General features: G+C 39.7%; 1 protein-coding gene across 2 annotated transcripts in view; it reads right to left on the bottom strand.

Annotated features, from left to right (window-relative positions):
* Positions 1-19,989, bottom strand: part of cdh24b (cadherin 24, type 2b) — a 143,350-nt gene that overhangs the window by 55,731 nt on the left and 67,630 nt on the right. For both annotated transcript variants that reach the window (XM_077232827.1, XM_077232833.1), the window contains exons 3-4: positions 4,619-4,913; positions 3,292-3,411 (exon numbers count right to left, since the gene is read on the bottom strand). In XM_077232827.1, the coding sequence (XP_077088942.1) occupies positions 3,292-3,411; positions 4,619-4,913 (415 nt within the window). The remainder of the gene's footprint in view (positions 1-3,291; positions 3,412-4,618; positions 4,914-19,989) is intronic.

The raw sequence follows: 19,989 nt of genomic DNA, 5'->3' as shown, positions 1-19,989 counted from the left end.
CCGCCCAGATTTCAGGGGGTCCTCTCTACGTTAGTGGACTCACAGCAGGCTCTGATTATGGAGCAGGAAGTACTGACACTTCTTCGAAAAGGAGCTATAGAAAGGGTTTCTCCTCCCAGCAGAGAGTCAGGGTTTTACAGCCGTTACTTCATTGTTCCAAAGAAGGATGGAGGGTTGCGTCCTATTCTAGATCTGCGCCATTTAAACAGCAGAGTTCAGAAACTCAAGTTCAAAATGCTTACACTCAAACAGATTGTATCACAGATTCAGTCCGAGGACTGGTTTGTCACAATAGACTTGAAGGACGCGTACTTCCATGTATCTATCCATCCTCATCACAGGAAGTTCCTGAGGTTCGCTTTCGGGGGCGAAGCTTACCAGTATTGGGTCCTTCCATTCGGCCTAGGTTTATCACCCCGCACCTTTACAAAATGCGTGGATGCAGCTCTGGCTCCTTTGAGACTCCAGGGCATTCGCGTATTGAATTATATCGACGATTGGTTGATTTTAGCTCAGTCAGAGCAGTTAGCAGTTCGGCATTGAGATATCGTTCTGTCCCACATAAAGAATTTGGGGTTGCGGCTCAACACCAAGAAGAGTGTGCTCCTCCCTGCTCAGAGGACCACTTTTCTAGGGGTAATTTGGGATTCGACCACAATGCAGGCACGTCTGTCTCCTGCGCGTATCTCTGCGATTCTCATAGCCGCAATGAATGTTTAACTAGGCCAATCACTCACTGTAAAACAGTTTCAGAGACTGTTGGGTCTCATGGCAGCTGCGTCCAACGTAATTACTTTTGGCCTTCTGTACATGAGACCCCTGCAGTGGTGGCTCAGGACCAAGGGGTTTTCTCCGAGGGGAAATCCGTTCCGCAGGATCAAGGTCACGCGGCTATGCCTTTGTGCCTTGGTCATGTGGAAGAAACCTTGGTTCCTCGCCCAGGGCCCAGTGCTGGGGGCTTCTTGTCGACGCATCACGCTTTCGACAGATGCTTCACTCACGGGATGGGGAGCGGTCATGAGTGGCCGCTCGGCGCAAGGTCTTTGGCAGGACCATCAATGTTCCTGGCACATTAATCGTTTGGAGATGATGGCGGTATTTCGAGCGCTCAAATATTTCCTGCCAGACCTGAGAGGCTGTCATGTGTTGGTCTGCACAGACAACACATCGGTGGTCTCTTACATCAACCATCAGGGGGGTCTGAGGTCACGACACCTTTGCAAACAGGCCCATCAGATCCTCCTTTGGCCCAAGGGAGATTGCTGTCACTCAGGGCAGTATATATTCCAGGGAAACAGAATGTGGGAGCGGATATTCTGTCAAGACAGGGGCTGAGGCCCGGGGAGTGGAGACTTCACCCAGAGGTGGGGGAGCTCCTGTGGGAGAAGTTCGGTCAGGCTCAAGTAGACCTTTTCGCATCATTAGATTCAACTCATTGTCCCATGTGGTTTTCTCTCATGCACCCAGCTCCTCTCGGACTGGATGCTATGGTGCAGGTGTGGCCGAGGCTGCACCTGTACGCCTTTCCCCCGATATCGATGCTCCCGGGGGTTCTGGAGAGGGTTCGCCGAGAAGGGGCTCGTCTGCTACTAGTAGCCCCTTACTGGTCGACCCGAGTTTGGTTCTCGGACTTAGTGGCTCTTCTGGACGGCTCTCCCATGGAGATTCCTCTCAGGAGGGACCTGTTGTCCCAGGCAGGGGGCACAATATTTCACCCTCGGCCGGAGTTGTGGAAACTGTGGGCCTGGCCTCTGAAGGGGCCCGGCTCAGGGAATCCGGTCTCTCGACTGAGGTCGTTGAGACCATCCTCCAATCCAGAGCTCCTTCCACGAGAAGGCTTTATGCATTGAAATGGAAATTATTCTCCACTTGGTGTGGTGAACGTCGCTTAGATCCTGTTAACTGCCCTGTTGGTTCAGTTCTTGATTTCCTGCAAGACCGTTTCTCTGCCAGATTATCTCCTTCCACCTTGAAGGTTTATGTGGCGGCTATATCTGCCTACCACACCCCTCTGGGGGGTGCTTCTATTGGAAAAGATCCTTTAATCACTCGTTTTCTTCGTGGTACATTGAGGTTGAGACCTGCACTGCACTCTAGAGCACCGGCATGGGACTTGGCCATTGTACTTGAGGTTCTGGCCTTGGCTCCCTTCGAGCCCATTGAGGAGGTCTCAGAAAAATTCCTCACCCTAAAATCTTTATTTCTCCTTGCTATTTCCTCTATCAAGAGAATTGGTGATTTACATGCTCTGTCGGTTGCTCCTTCATGTCTGGAATTTGCACCTGGTATGGTGAAGGCATTTCTCTACCCCAGGTCAGGTTATATTCCTAAGGTCCCACTGAATGTTGGGGGCCCAATAGTGCTGCAGGCCTTTTATCCTCCACCCTTTAATACCCCAGACCAGGAACAGCTTAACCTGTTATGTCCAGTCCGGGCTTTAGATGCCTACGTTCACAGAACTGCCCTCTGGCGTAAATCTGAGCAACTATTTGTTTGTTTTGGGTCACTCAAGAGAGGATGCCCTGCATCTAAACAGGTTATGAGTAAATGGATAGTCGAGGCTATTTCATTGGCTTATTAAGCGGCCGGACAGCCTTCACCTATGGCTGTGCAGGCCCACTCTACTCGGAGTATGGCGGCCTCTATGGCCTTAATTTCGGGTGTTTCCCTTCTTGACATTTGTAATGCGGCAGGATGGTCCTCTCCGCATACATTTTTCAGGTTTTATGACCTTGACCTCTCCACTCCTGGGGCGAGGCTGCTTGCTTCTTAGTGTGCGCAGGACTTCACACAGAACGGGCATTTGTCATTATGGCATAGTGGGGATGGGGTTCCCACCGCGTCTCAAACGCAGCTCGAGTTCCCTTGAAAGGGAACGTCTCAGGTTACGTATGTAACCCTGGTTCCCTGATAGGGAACGAGACGCTGCGTTTGCCTGCCATACTTCCTGCATGCCCTGATCGACTTGCTTCAGGCCTTTCAGAAGCTGTCGCGGTCTGATTTCAAGGGTGCTTTATAGTTTCCTGGTCAATGACGTCACCTATGTCGTAGCGGGCTTCCATTGGACTGATTTTACACGTGCTTCACGACGTAATCACGCAGAGCGTTCCCACCGCGTCTCAAACGCAGCGTCTCGTTCCCTATCAGGGAACCAGGGTTACATACGTAACCTGAGACGTTTTTTGAACAATCAATCATGAAAGCATTTTCTAGTACATCCCTAAAACAAAATCAAGACTTTGTTAAAGGTCATGATAAAACAAAAATCAGTTCCTGGGGGGGAAAACCCACCTGTCTGAGGGTCCATTGAGAAGTGCGGCTGCCCCTGAACTAGCGTGTACACCAGCCGTGCGCTGTTCCCATATGTGGGATCGTCTGCATCTGAAGCCGTCACCTGGATAATGGAGGTCCCTGAGGAATAGTTTCAGGGAGAAAGACAAAAATATATGATCAATACAGCACATATGAACACAGGTCATAACAGGACAAGCACATTAAATGGAGAGAGCCGTATAAAGACTGACAGATTCTCTCCCTCTCTACTCTCCTCTCTCCCCCTGCTGCAGTGTGACAAATACAGTATTCACTTTCTCTTCTCCCCAGCCGCACACCTTCTTTCATTCGCGCCTCTGACTGTCTCACTTCATTTCTCTTCATCTCCTTCTCCAATTCCCCATTTGCTCCCTCTCTCAATCTCTATGCCTGTTTCTGCGGCCACCCTCCCCTGTTCCCATAACTCCCTCACGTCTCAAATCTCTCCTGCGTTCCTGACAGATATGGACTTTTTTCCAACCAAATAAATCAAAGAGCTTCATGCGAAGGACCGAAGCGGTTTGAAAAGAACATATATATGTACAATGGAAAGAGAACTATGTTTCCCATGGGGCAACGGCTGACAAGCTCAGAGGGACGAAGGGATTTGTGCGAGCAGCTGTTGCTGTTTTCAGACATCAAAGGCCTGACAGTGTCACCAAGAGAGCTTGTGGGTTGAGGGGAGGGAGCCGTCTGATTATAGATCTTTCACAGGTAGTTAAGAAGCGGCAAATGGAATAAGGTAGGAGAAAGAAAGCAAAGAGAGATTGTCACTGAAAACGAACAATCAGATCAAAAAACAGACATGACTGCCGGGTTGACGCAACATGTACCGGCTCAGAGAAATCTATTCATATTCAATTTGAGCGGAACTGAAGAAACAAGGCACAATTTAGACTGATAACGCATTCACACTGCTAGAATATAGATTTGAATGGCGCTCGGGTTTCGTTTACCCCATTAAGGATTCGATCATTCAGATGCAGCGCAGAATATTTCTTGTTTGCGGATGGGATGCTTTGAAATTAATTAAACCCATTTCAGGCAAAACAAAACAGCCACGACTGTCGAGGGGTAATATTTTGATCCTGACTCAAACGGACGTAAAACCGATAAACGAGAGAGGTTATTTCACCAAATGAGCGTCATTAACATTTAAAAGGCGCAAATTATAGAGAGCATTTCCTCAGCTTTTCATCGGATGATTTTTGGGACAGCGTGAATCCTGCATTATTCAAAAATCATTGACATTCACAGAGAGAAAAAAACGTGCTAGCAGGGATGATCATATGCTGTCTTCCGCTACCTATGTTCGCCATCTCGGGTACTGTGGCGCTGTAGGGTCCGTCCTCGAAGACAGGTGGGTTGTCGTTGATATCTTGCACTCTAATGATGAACTGGGAGGAGGGCTCCAGGGCACGCTCTGTCTGACTGTCTGTTGCCGTGGCAATCAGACGGTATTCGTCCTTCTCCTCCCGATCCAAGGGCTTGGTTACGTGGATGTTGCCCGTCTTCTCGTCAATCACGAACACTGACCCCGCCCCCTCCCCCCGCAGCACGTACTTAGTGCGTCCATCACCTCTGTCCATGTCAGTGTGAAGCTGATGAGGAGAAAAAGAGAGGGAAAGTATGAGACAGAAAGATTACAAGAGACTGAAGTGTTCAGAAGAACAAATAGTATACTGAGGTCAAAACACTACAGACTTTATAAAAAAAAAAACATTTGCATCAAGCAAAAACAGTCAAATAGATGATTAATCTTGAAATATTGACGCCACAGTGATGGGCGAAGACATTGGGGGCCTATCCGCAGACAGTACAGATGGGCGGTAATGATCACACAGCCATGCGTGAAGCACTCGTACTAGAGGCATTGATTGCGGGCGGAGTCTGGTTACCGGATCAGCAGCAGTCTATGGCTAAGGAGCCTTCATGCAGTGAGCAAAGCCTGGGCTGCAAAGGGAGTGTGTGACGCTCAGAAAGGAGAGTGTGGGGAACGCATCAGTATTCATCCTCATTATCGCTTCTACGTGGCCAGAATACGGCTGCTTAAAAAGACCCCATAACAGCACAACTTCTACAAAAAGTGCCACACAGCAAGTTTGGAAGACAAATGGGAGCGCGTCCTATGTTTGCAGGCATTCGAGTGTGGAAAGGGCTGAGTATGTTCCCTCAATGGAATCAAAATGGAGATTTTTTGGAATCAAAATATTCATCCTTTTTGCAGATTGAATTTTGAGACTAAACATGTGGTTGCGAAGATGTTAAATCCCCAAAGAATGCCCTGAAACTCTGTGGGCAGTGATGAGGAAAACTCTAAGAAAAATATTCTGCTCAGTGATACACACATTTTTGTGTACAATACCCAGGCGTAATGCAACAAGTTGGCAAGCGATAAAACCATTTTTTCCATGTCAAGGGGTGTTCACATTCAGGTCTCCAAGTCTCTGTACTGTTGGTTGGTAGGTGTTCCTACTCAGCTAGCTGTATCAGGGAGCATTCCTCAGTATGTTCAGATGTAGTTTAAAAGTTCACTTCAATCAGTCTAAAGCAGTAATTTTAATGTTTAAAATGTCATGTAAAAGTTTTAGACAGAATTAAAAATTGTACTAGTCTGCAAAGTTGGACTAAAAGACCACTGTAGCCTAACATCATCCAGCATGTACCGTTTTAATCAAATTGATTCAACCCCCATTGCAACCCCCCAGGTTTATTGGTAAAATTAGACTTTCGGGTGTTTGCAATGGACAAATGAAACAAAAGTAACTGAAATAGCTCAACTCAACAAATGTTTCGAGTAGTTTCCCCAAAATCAACTGAAAATGCAACTTTTAATGACTTCTGCAGTCTCAAAATTATTCAACCCCCTGAAAAGAATCCCTCACAATAGCACAAATATGCAAAACAGGTGTTGTCACAAGCACACCTGATGCAACTTATCAAGGGCTTCATTAGTTGCACCAGGTGTGCTTGAACTAGAACACATGAAATATTTGAACTGGCTAGGTTTGTTGAGTGTCACATTTGTTGAGTGCATGTTAGAAATATGTCTAAGAATGATACAATGGTCCAAATAAGAATGATCTAAAAAGTTAAGAGAAGATATCATCGCCCTTCACAAACAAAACTAGGATACATAAAGATAGTGAAAGCACTAAGTGATCCTTGAGACACCACTGGAAGCATAGTTTACAAGTTCAAAGTTAAAAGAACAGTGACTGCAAAAGACCTGCAGCAAGACTTGGTGGCAACAGGCACTGAGGTTTCAGCCTGCACAGGCTTGAAAAGGCGCATACTAAAATGGTTTTCATGCCAGAACTCCAAGACGTACACCATTACTGACCTAAAAGCACAAGAAAAGTCAGCTCCAATTTGCTCAAAATCATATAAATAAGCCACAGAAGTTTTGATATTCTGTTATATGGAGCGATGGAACAAAACTAGAACTTTTTGGCCCTATTAATCAGCAGTAGGCCTATGTCTGGAGGAAGAAGAATGAAGCATATGCTGAAAAGAACACTATGTCTAGAGTTAAGCATGCATGGTGGTGGGGCTCGATGGTGCTCTGGGGCTGCTTTGCATCCCCTGGCACTGGGAACCTGCAGCGTGTGGAAGGCAAGATGGATTCATTGATGTATCAGGAAATCCTAGGAGAAAACGTCATGCCGTCAGTGAGGAAGCTGAAGCTTGGGCGTCATTGAAACTTTCAACAGGACAATGATTGCAAGCATACCTCAAATTCCACCAAGGGTTGGTTACAGAAGAAGTCCAGGAAGATTCTACAGTGGCCATCCGTCACATGACTTGAACCCCATAAAAAATCTCTGGTGGGATTTGAAGAAGGCAGTTGCACCACGCAAACCCAAGAATATTACTGAACTGGAGGCCATTGATCATGGCTACGATTTCTCAAAAACGCTGCCAGAAGCTGGTGTCTGGCTATACATCTCGTTTGCAGCAGGTCATAACAGCAAAAGGGTGTTCTACTAAGTACTGTACTAAAGATGCTTGCCATTAAGGGGTGGACTCATTTTGCGACAGCAGAAGTCATTAAAAGTTGCATTTTCAGTTGAATTTGGGTAAAAACACTTGAAACATTTGGGTAACACTTTATATTACGACCCGCAAACAACTGCGTAAGTAAACCAAAATTACGGTGTATGTTTCTGTAATTATAGTGTACTTCCGTGTAGGTATAAGGGAACAATATTTTAAGTTTTGGGTAATAAAGGGGTAACAAGCAGATATACAACCTGCAAAGAACTTCGTAAGTAAACCGAAATTACGGTGTATGTTTCTGTAATTATAGTGTACCTCCGTGTAGGTATAAGGGAACAATGTTAAGTTTTGGGTAATAAAGGGGTACAACCAGATATACAAGTAAATAATTTATATTGTAATTATTTTAAAACTAACAGGTACCTATTCTGTTAGTATATTCCAGGCAAAAATTGTACGTCTGTTGTATATAAAAGTTTTTATCACATTTCTGGCAAAATATGTTCTTGTGCAATGTAGTTACAGGGTAATTTTGACATCTGTGGGTTGTAAATTAAACGTGTATATATATATATATATATATATATATATATATATATATATATATATATATGTGGCTGTATGTAAGCACAGTATGATAAATATTTTATTGGCTTATCTTACTAAACTACTTAACATTAAGCCAAAAAAAAAAGTTTCTGCTATGATTTTAATTTAGAACGTACCATGTAGTACTTAGTACTTACCTTATCACATTGTATCGCAATGACACTTAAATGTCATGTGTAATTAAAACTTTTATTTTTTATTTTTTAATAAGAGTACCTTTCTCTGTAATTACTGTGCAAATAGTGTTGTTTCGTATTGTTACATAGTAAGTAGTGTTTGTTACCCGTTTCAACTGTGTATTTACAGGATAAGTGTAACTCCTGCGGGCTGTAAATTAAAGTGGCACTTGTTCTGTGCAGAAGTTGCATCCCAACTCTTTTCAAAAAGCACCCTTTTAATTACCATGAACAGTCAAGACTTTGGTTTAGTCCCTGTTTACACCTGCTATTAAATCCATTTTGGGTGATACTGTTTACACCTGCTAGTATTCATCTCAAATGAGTCTTGTGTGTCCACTTGTGCTCAAATTTTTAGGGGAGGGTCTCAATACTACAAACATTGCTTGCCACATCAGAGTGATACAAGTTTGCAGGTGTAAAAAAAGCTGCAATGAGTCAGCACATTATTAATTACTGCAAATGAAAAATGAATTCCTACTGCAAACATGATGATTTGAACTGAATGCTCATTTGTTATTTAAACTCCTATTCAAAGTAATTTTGGATGCACTTTGCATAATCTGTGTCAATTAATGCTTTTGCCATACAAAACAAAGATATTCCACGATATTCCACCGGTCTTGTGCATGTATTTGCAACGTTATCTCATTAGTAATCATACATATTTGTAGGTAAAGTGGTTCTGGCACACATACATTTGTATATGTTAGCAAAGACATAAATAATTAAAATTAACTTCAGATAAGTGGAAACGTTTACAAATCACTGGGTTTGGAAAGCTGAATATTCAGCCTATTAAAGTACGTGTTTTATATTGTTGAGAAATAGTTATACAGTATGTTTAGGGAACAGGGCGGATTAAAGACTGGAACATATTTATGTAAATAGTAAAATGTAACTTTACAAATATATTTATAAATAATTATAATAATATATCAAAAATATTATTTTTTTGTATTTTAGATGCTGTCAGTATGTCCATATTACACTTTCCAGAATATATCCAAATGTACAAAAATATACATTTATAATATACATATATATTTGTTGGCTGGTACATATGTACGGAATGGATGTTTTTGATGGAAGTGTTATTTTCTTTCTAAGCCGCAAAACGTTTTGGACCACACACTTTTTTTTTTAGTCCTGATCTCTTGTTATTGGTTAGCTGAAACGGATGTTAATACCAGGTGTTAGTACCTCAGCTTCGGTTGGTAACCAGTCGAGGGATATACGTGGCAGCCAGTCCAGGTGTCTAGTGTCATTGCTAGGGAGAGCGGGCAGCTACGAAGCTGTTGCTGTGTTATGGCTTTGGAATTCCTGATTCCATCCATTAATTCGGCCTTGAGCTCTTGGTCAGTCAAGCCTGCCAGCAGTTTGCCGTTCCAAGCTCGGGGTTCTTAACGAAGAGCCTTAATGACCCGCCTTAACGACAGGCCTTAACGACAAGACTTAACGAGGCCCTTAATGAAGCTGCCGCTATCGTTAAGGCTGGAGATGGCGGAATGATGAAAGACACAGAGAAACCCCTCTGTGTAGTCACGGAGAACGAGAGAAGCGGGTCCTTTCGTCCCTGGCATTGACCTGATCGACGTGACCTCAGCCAACACTCCTTGTGATTTACACATCCAATAACACAGACGTAGAGACATGGCTCAAAACAAACACTCAAACACTCACACAGAGTCAAGGACAGACACACAGCGTGATGCACAACAACATACACACACTTACAAGCAGATGCCTGACCACATTAGTGAAAAAACAGGCATGCATTTAAACAGTCGCACCATTATTGGCCCTACTGTGATTTGAATATTGGAACTAAATGAGGTATAATATCTACACAGATGAAGTGGGCTGACACCTCAATAAAGGATTTATCAGAGAGGCTGTTAATTCAAAAACAAGACATTTCAAAAAGCAACTGAATTATACATGAAACCGCATCCAAAAGGTCTAATTTATGCACTGACACACAGTTGACCATAATATGCATTCAAATTAGCCATGTCAATTCCTGCCAGACATCCTGTTTCAAGGACATATTCTCAGCTTCCTTTGTATGCATGGGCATTATCATTAGGCTTCTAAATCAACTAAATTACTTATATTATAAAGTAATGTTCTTATACTCATATAGTCAATTTCATATTTTTGAAATAACCATAAATCATGAACTGTGGGAAAAAAATATTCAGTGTCAACCTCTAAATCACTTAAATAACTTATTCGGGTATACTCAATTTCACATTCCTGCAGCACAATAAATCATAAAACATTGGGAGTAGGGAAAAAAATGTATTTCGCATCTGTGCATTAACCTAATGAATGTGTTTTCCTGGGCAGATTTATTTAGCGCCCCGTGAGTTGGGAGAAACAGTGTTTGAGAAAATGGCACTTCAGCCATCATGTGAAATGGGTTTTGACTGCTCTAAACAGCAATGCGGTGGCCTGGATACCGAGAGGCCATCTACACACATAACCATTATAGAAACACACACTCCGATACACACAGATCTCAGCGTGTTATGAGTTTCAATCCCCCTTTGCGACCAGGGAATCTTATCAAAGGCTTTAAGGCTGATGGGAGAGAATCTTCGGCTCCTTCACGTCTGAGTGAGAAAGATGAAGCTCACACGCTTCTCCTCAGAGGAGCCCAGCCTCACATGACTCACTAGCCACGTTGATCAATTTTATATTTAAATTAAACAAATGTTTATTATAAAGTATATGTATATATATATATATATATATATATATATATATATATATATGAATTTTATATAATAAAATAAAATATATAATAAATATATATATATATATATATATAGTTTTTTGTAATTTATTAATATTATTACTTATAATTAATTCAATTAATAAATAAACAAGAATATATTATATATTATAGTTATAGTTATCTAAAGAAATAAGTCAATGTTTCACAATGCTGTTTGTTATTCCAAAACATAAATCATTTAATAATATTCAAAATGATTAAACAATGATAATGTCATAAGTGTTTATAATTTAGCATAGATAATCTGAAAAGTCTGTGTGTATGTATGTATGTATATACTGTATATATTTATGCAGTAAATGCCGAAAAATTTAAAAAATATGTATTTAAATAGAATAAATGAAAGAACGAGTTTAAATAACATAGAAACATTATACCTATCGCTGCCCATGAAGAAAAAGGCTGCCAGAAATCATGTCAGTATTGAAAGATCTGCAGCTTCATACATACTTCCACTTAACGGCTTGAAAGCATATCTTGCAAACCAGAGCACATGACAGAACCAGACAATCTATTACACATCTATGTTATTTCTAACAGTGACAGGTCTCTCTTGCAGGTGCAGTGTGGGAGAATTCCAAATCGGGATGACCTTGCTTGGTTAACTCTCCTCTCTTAGCCCTGCTGAATGACTAAGAGCAGATGTGACTGTGTCTTCTCACCCAGACTGACCTTCCATCTGTCTGGCCCCCAGCTAGAACCAACCTCGCATCCCTCACTGGATCTCCTCTGCCAGGCGGCTCCGCACCTGCAGCCCGGGGGCCCAGCTGAGAGTCCACGACTGTGGGGCCCTTATCTATCCACCGACACATAATTAACATCAGCCCTGCCAGCCCAGGCGCACTGACCGCATTATTAAAGCTGTTTACCCTGGCGTAGTCTGACACAGTAACACCAAAGTGCCAGACTCCTGAAGTGCAGCGCTGTGAACTCCAGAACAAGAAGGTTCGTTACTTCTATTATTCTGTTCTGCTCAATCTGATTTGAAACAGTCGTGTAAGCACTGCTGGAACTATGTGAGAATGGTGTCTTGTAGTTGATTTCACAAGTTGAGTTGAGCCGCGGTTACAGGTCAGTGGAGTCACACCGCAGCCTGGTTTCACCCACACTCTTACACTAATGCCCCTAGCAAGTTAGTAGGGGTGCCGAGATTAGTTGCTGGTGCTGAGAGTCTGAGAATGGAGGTGTTGTTTTTGAGAAACTGATGTAATGCCATCTGACTCAGCTTGGCCAAACACCCGACAACGTCCATCACTCAAATGCCCACATTTGACGGTCACACGAGTAGTTGCTTTATATCATCAGCAAGTATTTTTCCAATTTTCTGCTGTTGTTCAGCCTCCTTCATGCATCATTTATGATCAAAATCAAAACCATCTTTATTTGGCACAAGTTTATGCAAATACCAGTGGTTATTAGCATAATCAGCTGAAATATGAAGAAAGAGCGTGTGGTTGTTTTTATGAATAGTGTTTAACTTTAATGGGTTGGCTTTGAGGCTGACAACATATATTTTAGCTTTATTTACTTTAATATTTTCAACAGGGGAGCATGTAGGCAGGAAAAGGGCACCAATGTTGATGCAAATCTCTTTTGCGCATTTAAAGGGCAGTTTGCTCACTTCTATGCCACTGTCTGACAGTGCCAAGACGAGCAACCCTGTGCCAAAACCTAAATAGCAAAAGACAGAGCTACTTCTTTTTAATTGTTCTGAGCATGACTTTGAGTGGGCTGTATGAATAAAAGTACAAACAATACTACCTTGGTGCTTTTCCAAAACACTTAGCATAAAAAGTGCCATGCAGTTCAAAAATAGCAAGCGTTAGTCTCCCTGGAGAAATGCTAAGCGCGTTTATTAACCATTAGGGTGCAGACCTTTTGAAAGTGGTCATCTCTATGCCTTATTCCCTGTAAAGGAGAAAACCCTTTGAAGTGGGACTAACTCTTCAAGGGGTTTGCCGGGAACAGGGATCACAATTTGCAGTGGTCTGGAATATACATCTAACGTCTCTTGAGGGAAAAGGGAGGCAATGCATCACTATGTTGTTTATGAGGAACATGAAACGAGCAAATTCCATGATTACATAGCTCTGGCATAAATTTAAATATAAATTATATTATTGAGTATATATTTTTTATATAATATTTGTAACATTTATATAGCAAATTTATTCAAATTTCATTTGTATTTATTTAAAATATTACCCTAATCTTAACTCTGAATGAATGAATAAATAAATATGCGGTGACAATTTTTCAGTGAATCTTTCTGCACAGACAAGTGACTGTCTTTATGAATTGAATCATTCATGCAAACAATTTGTTCAAAAACACTGATTCATTTGGGAACAAAACCTTTATCATAAAGTAATTGAATCACTCACTCAAGCGATTCGTTCTATAAACACTGATTAATTCAAAAGTGAAATAATTGACTGAGTGAGTCACTGAATCAACTTATTTATTCAAAAACACTGTTGCTGAATTCAAAATTGCATACTATTTCTTACTATTTGCGCTATAAAATTATATTGTAGAAATAGTAAGAGAAGTATTCTAGTATACAATTCTAAATTCATGAACAAAACAAGTGAGTCTTTGAATCATTCTATCGATTGATTCGTTCAAAATGCTGATTCATTCAGGAATGCCACTACTGTGTTGTTGCTCAGAAACATGCACTGTTGAATGGTTTACTCGCCTGCAACAATAATGTCTTTGATATACCTGCATTTTCTCAGCACATATGAGAGAATTTAATCAAATGAATCATGTATTAATTTGGTTAAAATGTTAAATTGATTGACAGCCCTAATATAATTTTGCAGCTCAAGCAGTTCAAAGACCTGTTCTGACTGTAGCCTCCGGCTTCACACAATATTGATGGTGTGCCTTTGCAGTTCACAGGCTGTTAGAATGCTCATCTGAAAAATAAACATGGTTTCATTCATACCTGCACGTATATTCACCTTTGCATTTTCATGTTTTAACAGTATAGGATACAGGTCAATTCCCCTCCCCTAAAGCTTCACCCTATTCAATAATGTCTCTTCATCTCTCTCTCTCTCTCTCACACACACTCAGTGGCAGTGGGCATGGTTAAGTAGAGCGGATGGCCAGCCTGAGCTGAGAGGATTCAGAATAAATATTAGCTCAAGGTCATGCACTGTATTCACACTGGACTATGCATAATCATGAGTTAACCCTCTGCATGACCATCCCCTGTCTGAACATTAGCAAAGCCTTGCATTCCTCCAGCTGCAAATCACTGACAGCGAACTAACTCTAAAGCATTCCCTGGTGAAAAAAAAATATGCTAAGTATACTTGCAGCCAGACTAATTACCAGCGTAGGGTTGCACCAGCCGTTCGTAAGTTCTTTCTTAAATTGGAACGTAAAGTCCACACTAGAGGCTTAGTAACTTCTAGCTAGTTTGTAACGAACTCTGTACTATATTCCGTTGCATCATTTGTTCTTAAGGCAGAACGTAGCTAGTAGGTCGTAAGCTCTCCGTAAAGTAGGCCTAATGCGTAGTCGCATAATATGACGTTTAGCCTCGATGAACCAGTAGTAGCCTTCAAATACGTGAGCAGAAGTTGTGTTGAATTGCCGTGAATTTCATTTTATCCTTCATTCTAACAACTTTTGCCTCACGTTACTAACGGTAAAAATAAGTTTCCATTAAATACGATACTTGATCATGAATAACATACATGTTTTTATATGTAAATAACATTCAGAAACTGTATTTGAAATGAAATAAGGATCAGTAAATAAATATTGATACAAAAAACATAAGATAAGTACGTTTATGGATTATGACTGATATTTGACATGCACAACATGGACCGATGCACACAGCGGCGCTGTTTAGGACGGGTTGGTGTTAAAGAGCTGCTAACAAAGCTACCTTTTCACATAATGTTCTCTCTCTTAAAATGTAAGCGAGTGTAAATGTCAGCATTATCATATATGTCTAAAGAATTGAAGTCTGTCAGGTAAAAGGAGTTAATGATGCAGTTTAGTCTGTCTGATATTTAATCCAACCGTTACTCCTGATCGGAGGCTGCCGTAAATATTTAGTTGGAACGTAGAGTTATGTTTAAACTAAGTTTAATGGTGCAACGTAAAAATATTTTGTAGTTCATAAGTTGTAATTTAATTCCCATTTACGATAAAACTAGGCTAAGTTGTAACTTACGGTGCAACCGGCCCCAGTATACTTCAAGTGTGTTAATGATTAGTTAACTTGAAGTGTGCTATTTTGAAACAACTAATTTTATACTTAGTATATTTTAGATGTAATTAAATTGTAGTAAAGCATAACTTTAAGTGTATTTAGTGTACTTTTGTGTACGAAATTAGACCAAATTCAAGTATACTTGGTATAACTAATTACATGCTTTTGATTAGTGCTATTAAAGTGCACTTTATTTGTGTTACAAGTGCATTACAAATTCATTATGAGTGTCTTCGAAACATACAAGCAAAGATCATAAGTGTGTATATGAAGAGTTCAGATGCAAAAGCCTCTAAGTGTCATCTGAATTTTTCTTCTAGAATGATCATTTTTATTAAGCTCGTATATTTAAGTTCAGTAATTTCACTTAAATGACAACTAATAGGTTATTTTCATTGCCATTTAAGTGAAATTACTGAACTTAAATATACAAGCTTGATAAAAATGATCACTTTAGAAGAAAATTTTAGATGGCACTTAGAGGCTTTTGCATCTGAACTCTTCATATATATATATATATATTTTTTTTTTTTGCGTTTTCGACTTTTATTAAGATAGGACAGTAGCTACACAGGAAGTGAGGTGGGAGAGAGAAAGAGAGAGGAGAGACAGGATCAGGAAAGGTCCACAAGCCGGGACTCGGACTCGGATCTCCCGAAGCACATGTCAGCGCACTTTCTCACGAGGCTATAGTGGTTTATCATATTGAACAAAAAGTATAGGCTAATTAATGCCTTTATTAATACCTTATTCCAAATACTACAAATTCCATACTTTGTCTTCAATAACAAATGTACATTATTAGACAAATAAAACTTAACTATACTTTGTACAAAATAATATTGTATACTATAATGTATTTTGAAAGTAATGCATTGTTACAATGATCATGTTCAGCACATGATCATTAAAATATAGCCTACCTAAAATATATTTTTAATAAAGTGCAAATAAATACACTTTTAAAAAATAAACAGAATTTTCACTTCAAGTGTATTTTTCTAAAATACATTTTTAGAAAATATACTAAAGTACAATTATTTAAAGTGTGTTAAAAGTTGTATTGTGAAAAAAGGTAAAAGCATGATGCTAATATAATTTTAATATATTTAAAGATAGTAAAGTTTTTGTTAGTATATTTGCAATGTATTATGAAAAATATTGAATATGGAATATATTTCAAATACAATGAAGCATACTTTTTTCACTAGGGTTCATACAAGCCAGGCATGTGAGAACTTTATGTCTTCACTGTTGAAACTTGCCCTTACCAGGGTTTCCCAACCTGTGGGTCACAGCATATATTTGACTAGGATAAATTATTGTGATTTTACTATGAACCATAATCAATAATAAATTAATAATAAATAAATAAAATACTTTTCCACACAGACAGAAAATAAACACAGAGTGAAAACTTTAGGGCCATTCGCAGTGTTTTTAATGGTGAAATAATGCTGAAATAAAATAAAATATAAATATGAGATAAAACTAGCTGAATTAGGCTAGTTCAAAAAAGGCTAAACTTTTACAGTCATCTTGAGACCTCTTGAGCTTTTAATTAAAAAGCCATGTATAAATACCAAACGAAATACAGTTTGAGCCAAAAAACCTTGTTTCTTGTGAAAAAAAATTCAGCATTCAGTGAAATAGTTGCAATCAAAAGAAAGGCATGCAACGGATTGAAAATGTGCAGTGATATTAATATGCCAATCACTAAAATTGAAGGCGCAATATGAAATAGCATGGTAATTTAGTCCATTTATGAACTGTTCACAGATGTATGAGGATAGGGGCTTGTGAAGCATATTATTTGTGGGGGGGGGAAGTTTTATTTTGTTAGAAAAGGGTTGGGAAACACTGATCTAGACTGTCACTGTAGATGAAATATAAACTACTCTCACCATATTCTAGACAAGAGCAATACAACAAGTGATTTGTCTGTCCAAGCTGAATTCGAAACTGCTGCCCGATGTGACACAATCACTATGGGGCACCAAGTGTAACCTGACTAATTTCATGCACCGTATGAATTGCATCACACAAAATGAAGTATTTCATGATAAAATGCTGTTACACCATAATGTGTTTCATACACAGAACGACAAAAGCCAGTTGCATTTTGTCTGTGGAACATCTTCGTTTAGTCTGCAAAAGGTGTTTTCTGTTATTAAAAAATGTTGATAAAAAATGTAATTCACTGTTATGTGTGCAAACGGAACGAACTTGTGTAAATTCCATGCATGAAATGACTGGTTCAGAATTTTGTGTCCGAAATGAATAGCGGATTTTACATTTGACGAAAAGCAACTGGCTTTTGTGTTTCTGAGATATTGCATTTTGTGTCACATAATTCATTTGGTTCACAAAATTAGTCAGATTGCACTTGATTACACAGTCAGATTACACAGATTGCAATGATCCAATAATAAGTCAGTCAGAAAACATTTAATGTTTAACAGTTACACTATCGCTCAAATAATTGTGGCTGATAACATTGATAACAATTATTATCAATGTTTAAAAAAAATTTGTGCTGATTACTTTTGAGGGAATAGTTATTTTTTTCACTATTCTGATGCACAGACAATTCAAAAGCATAAGCAAATGCATTCTTTTTGAGAAAATTATTAATTTCTGTCACAAAAAAAAAAATCTCACTAACCCCAAACTTTTAAATGGAATTTTGGACCAATGAGATTTCACAGTGGGTGGGACTACAAAGGACAACCCTGCAGAAATAGAAAAAAGGCAATCATCAAAATGTCCTGTTGCTCATTGCAGTCATGACTAAAGGAAAAACTCTACAAAGACTTACATGCAAGAGATCGCTTTTATCGTTTGTCAAGTTATTACATCGTGTTATGCAGGCTGTTTCTCTGTTGTGCGAGGGAATAACAGTCAAAATTACTCTAGGAATCAGAAAATAGCAGAATGCCATGTGATAGCACCATTTGTTAGAGAAATTAAAATAACTTCACATTTACATGTGATGAAAGTGTGGGTAAAGGAAGAAAAAAGCACAAAAAGCGCTTGTGTGTGGCATTATCTTGATTTGAAAGATACACAGGGAGAGGTAGGGAATAGAATAAAGAGAGAGGAGAGAAGAGAATGGCTTAGACATGTTCTCTTTGAATTTCACTTATAAAAGACTCTCCAGATCCTCCCCCTTCCCCCTCTCCCACTCTCAGAACAGAAACACGTTTGAATTTCTTCTCCACAGGGGTTTATAATAAAATGGTATTTAACCACGCTCTCATTCGCTCTTTCTTAGCCCTCCCTCTCTCTTGCATCCTACTCTCTCCTTGTTTGCTGTGCTTTATCACTGTGCCTTCTCTCCTTTTTTTGAAAAATAAATAATTTTGCAAGAATCCCTCTCACTATATTTCAAGGTCATGAGCTTGCATATACAGTGGGGTCAAAAAGTCTGAAGATACATAGAAAATCTGGGATTTAAATTCTAATTTAAAGGAACAGTTTACCCAAAAATAAATATTCTATCATGTACCCTGTCTCACCTTCATGCAGTTCCAAACCTGAATGACTTTCTCTCATTTGGGGAACACAAACAAGATATTATAAAAATATTCTGAACAGTTTTTTTTTTCACTTTAGAATACTGATCCAAATAATTAGCACTTCCTTCTGAAGGATTTGGTAATACTTGAGTCATTACTAGTGGGATACAATGCCCTTCACTTTAGAATGAATTATACATTATGCATTATTCGTGTTAATTACGAACCTGTATATATTAGTTCTTAGTAGTCCTCTGGGAGGTAAGAATAAAAATAGTAGTTATCGATTAGCTAATAGTGAACTACTACATTTGACTAAGCACTATTTACTAATTCATTGTACTTGTTACAGGGATATTCCAAACCAGTATGAGTTTCTTAGCCATTGACTTCCTTAGTAGGAAAAAGAAAATACTGGGTGCCGTCAACTGTCTGGTTACAACATTCTTTATATATTCTTAGTACATTATTTTATATACTAGAGTGTTAATATTGCGTTACTCATTTGTTCCTGTGTAGTTATTCATTAATGACGGAATAGTATTCTAAAATGTTACCTACATTTGTGACACTGACCATGTTCAAGATGGTCAAGTTCATTTGTACAGACATTCAGAAGTTTTTGGTTCCACTGAAGTCCAAGATGCTCTGTGGGTTGTTCTCATAGCACACTGGAGAACATGATCATCAAGTGTGACAAACGTGTGCGTTCATGCAGCTCGAATGCTGCTGTCATTATAAGGAAAAAGAGACGACAAAACCAAATACAGAGACATTCTGAAAATGCAACTTTTCACTATTATTATGCTGATAATTTTCACTAATGATCTCAGACTTTTGGACCCCACTGTTTGTGTTTTCAGCGTTGACCCTCTCTTCCCCTCTTGCGTGCATTTCCAGCTCATTTGCTCCGCGGCATTAACCTTCCGACATTTTCTCATTCCTAGCCCATTTCTCTGTCCATCCGTCATCTCCGCCGCCCACCCCATCGCTCACCTTGGCATCTCAGCATCATTCCCGCATCTTGCTTTATCATTTACCTGTGTGCTCCTCCTTTTCTTCTCTCCCTCTTTCTCTCTCTAATTGCTCTCTCTCTCTCTCTCCTGCTGAGCTCCAGCCTGGAGGCTAAATGATTTTCACTGCAAGAGACAGAGTGAAAGAAAACACAAAGCTGTTCCGAAAGAGACATTCCGCAATTATTACTGATGATCTCTCTCGCAGCGTGTGTGTGCTGTAACTGTTGCCCCTGCATGCTCTCTTTTCTGTCGCTCACCCTCTGTGTCTTATTCTCACTTTATTCTCATTTTCACTCATTCCCCCTCCCTTGCTTTG

Source organism: Siphateles boraxobius, unplaced genomic scaffold, assembly GCF_051911475.1.
Source record: "Siphateles boraxobius isolate OS27281-9 unplaced genomic scaffold, OSU_SipBor_1 1, whole genome shotgun sequence".
NCBI lineage: Eukaryota > Metazoa > Chordata > Actinopteri > Cypriniformes > Leuciscidae > Siphateles > Siphateles boraxobius.
The sequence above is the reverse complement of the archived record's forward strand: the minus strand, read 5'-3'. Positions and strand labels throughout refer to the sequence as shown.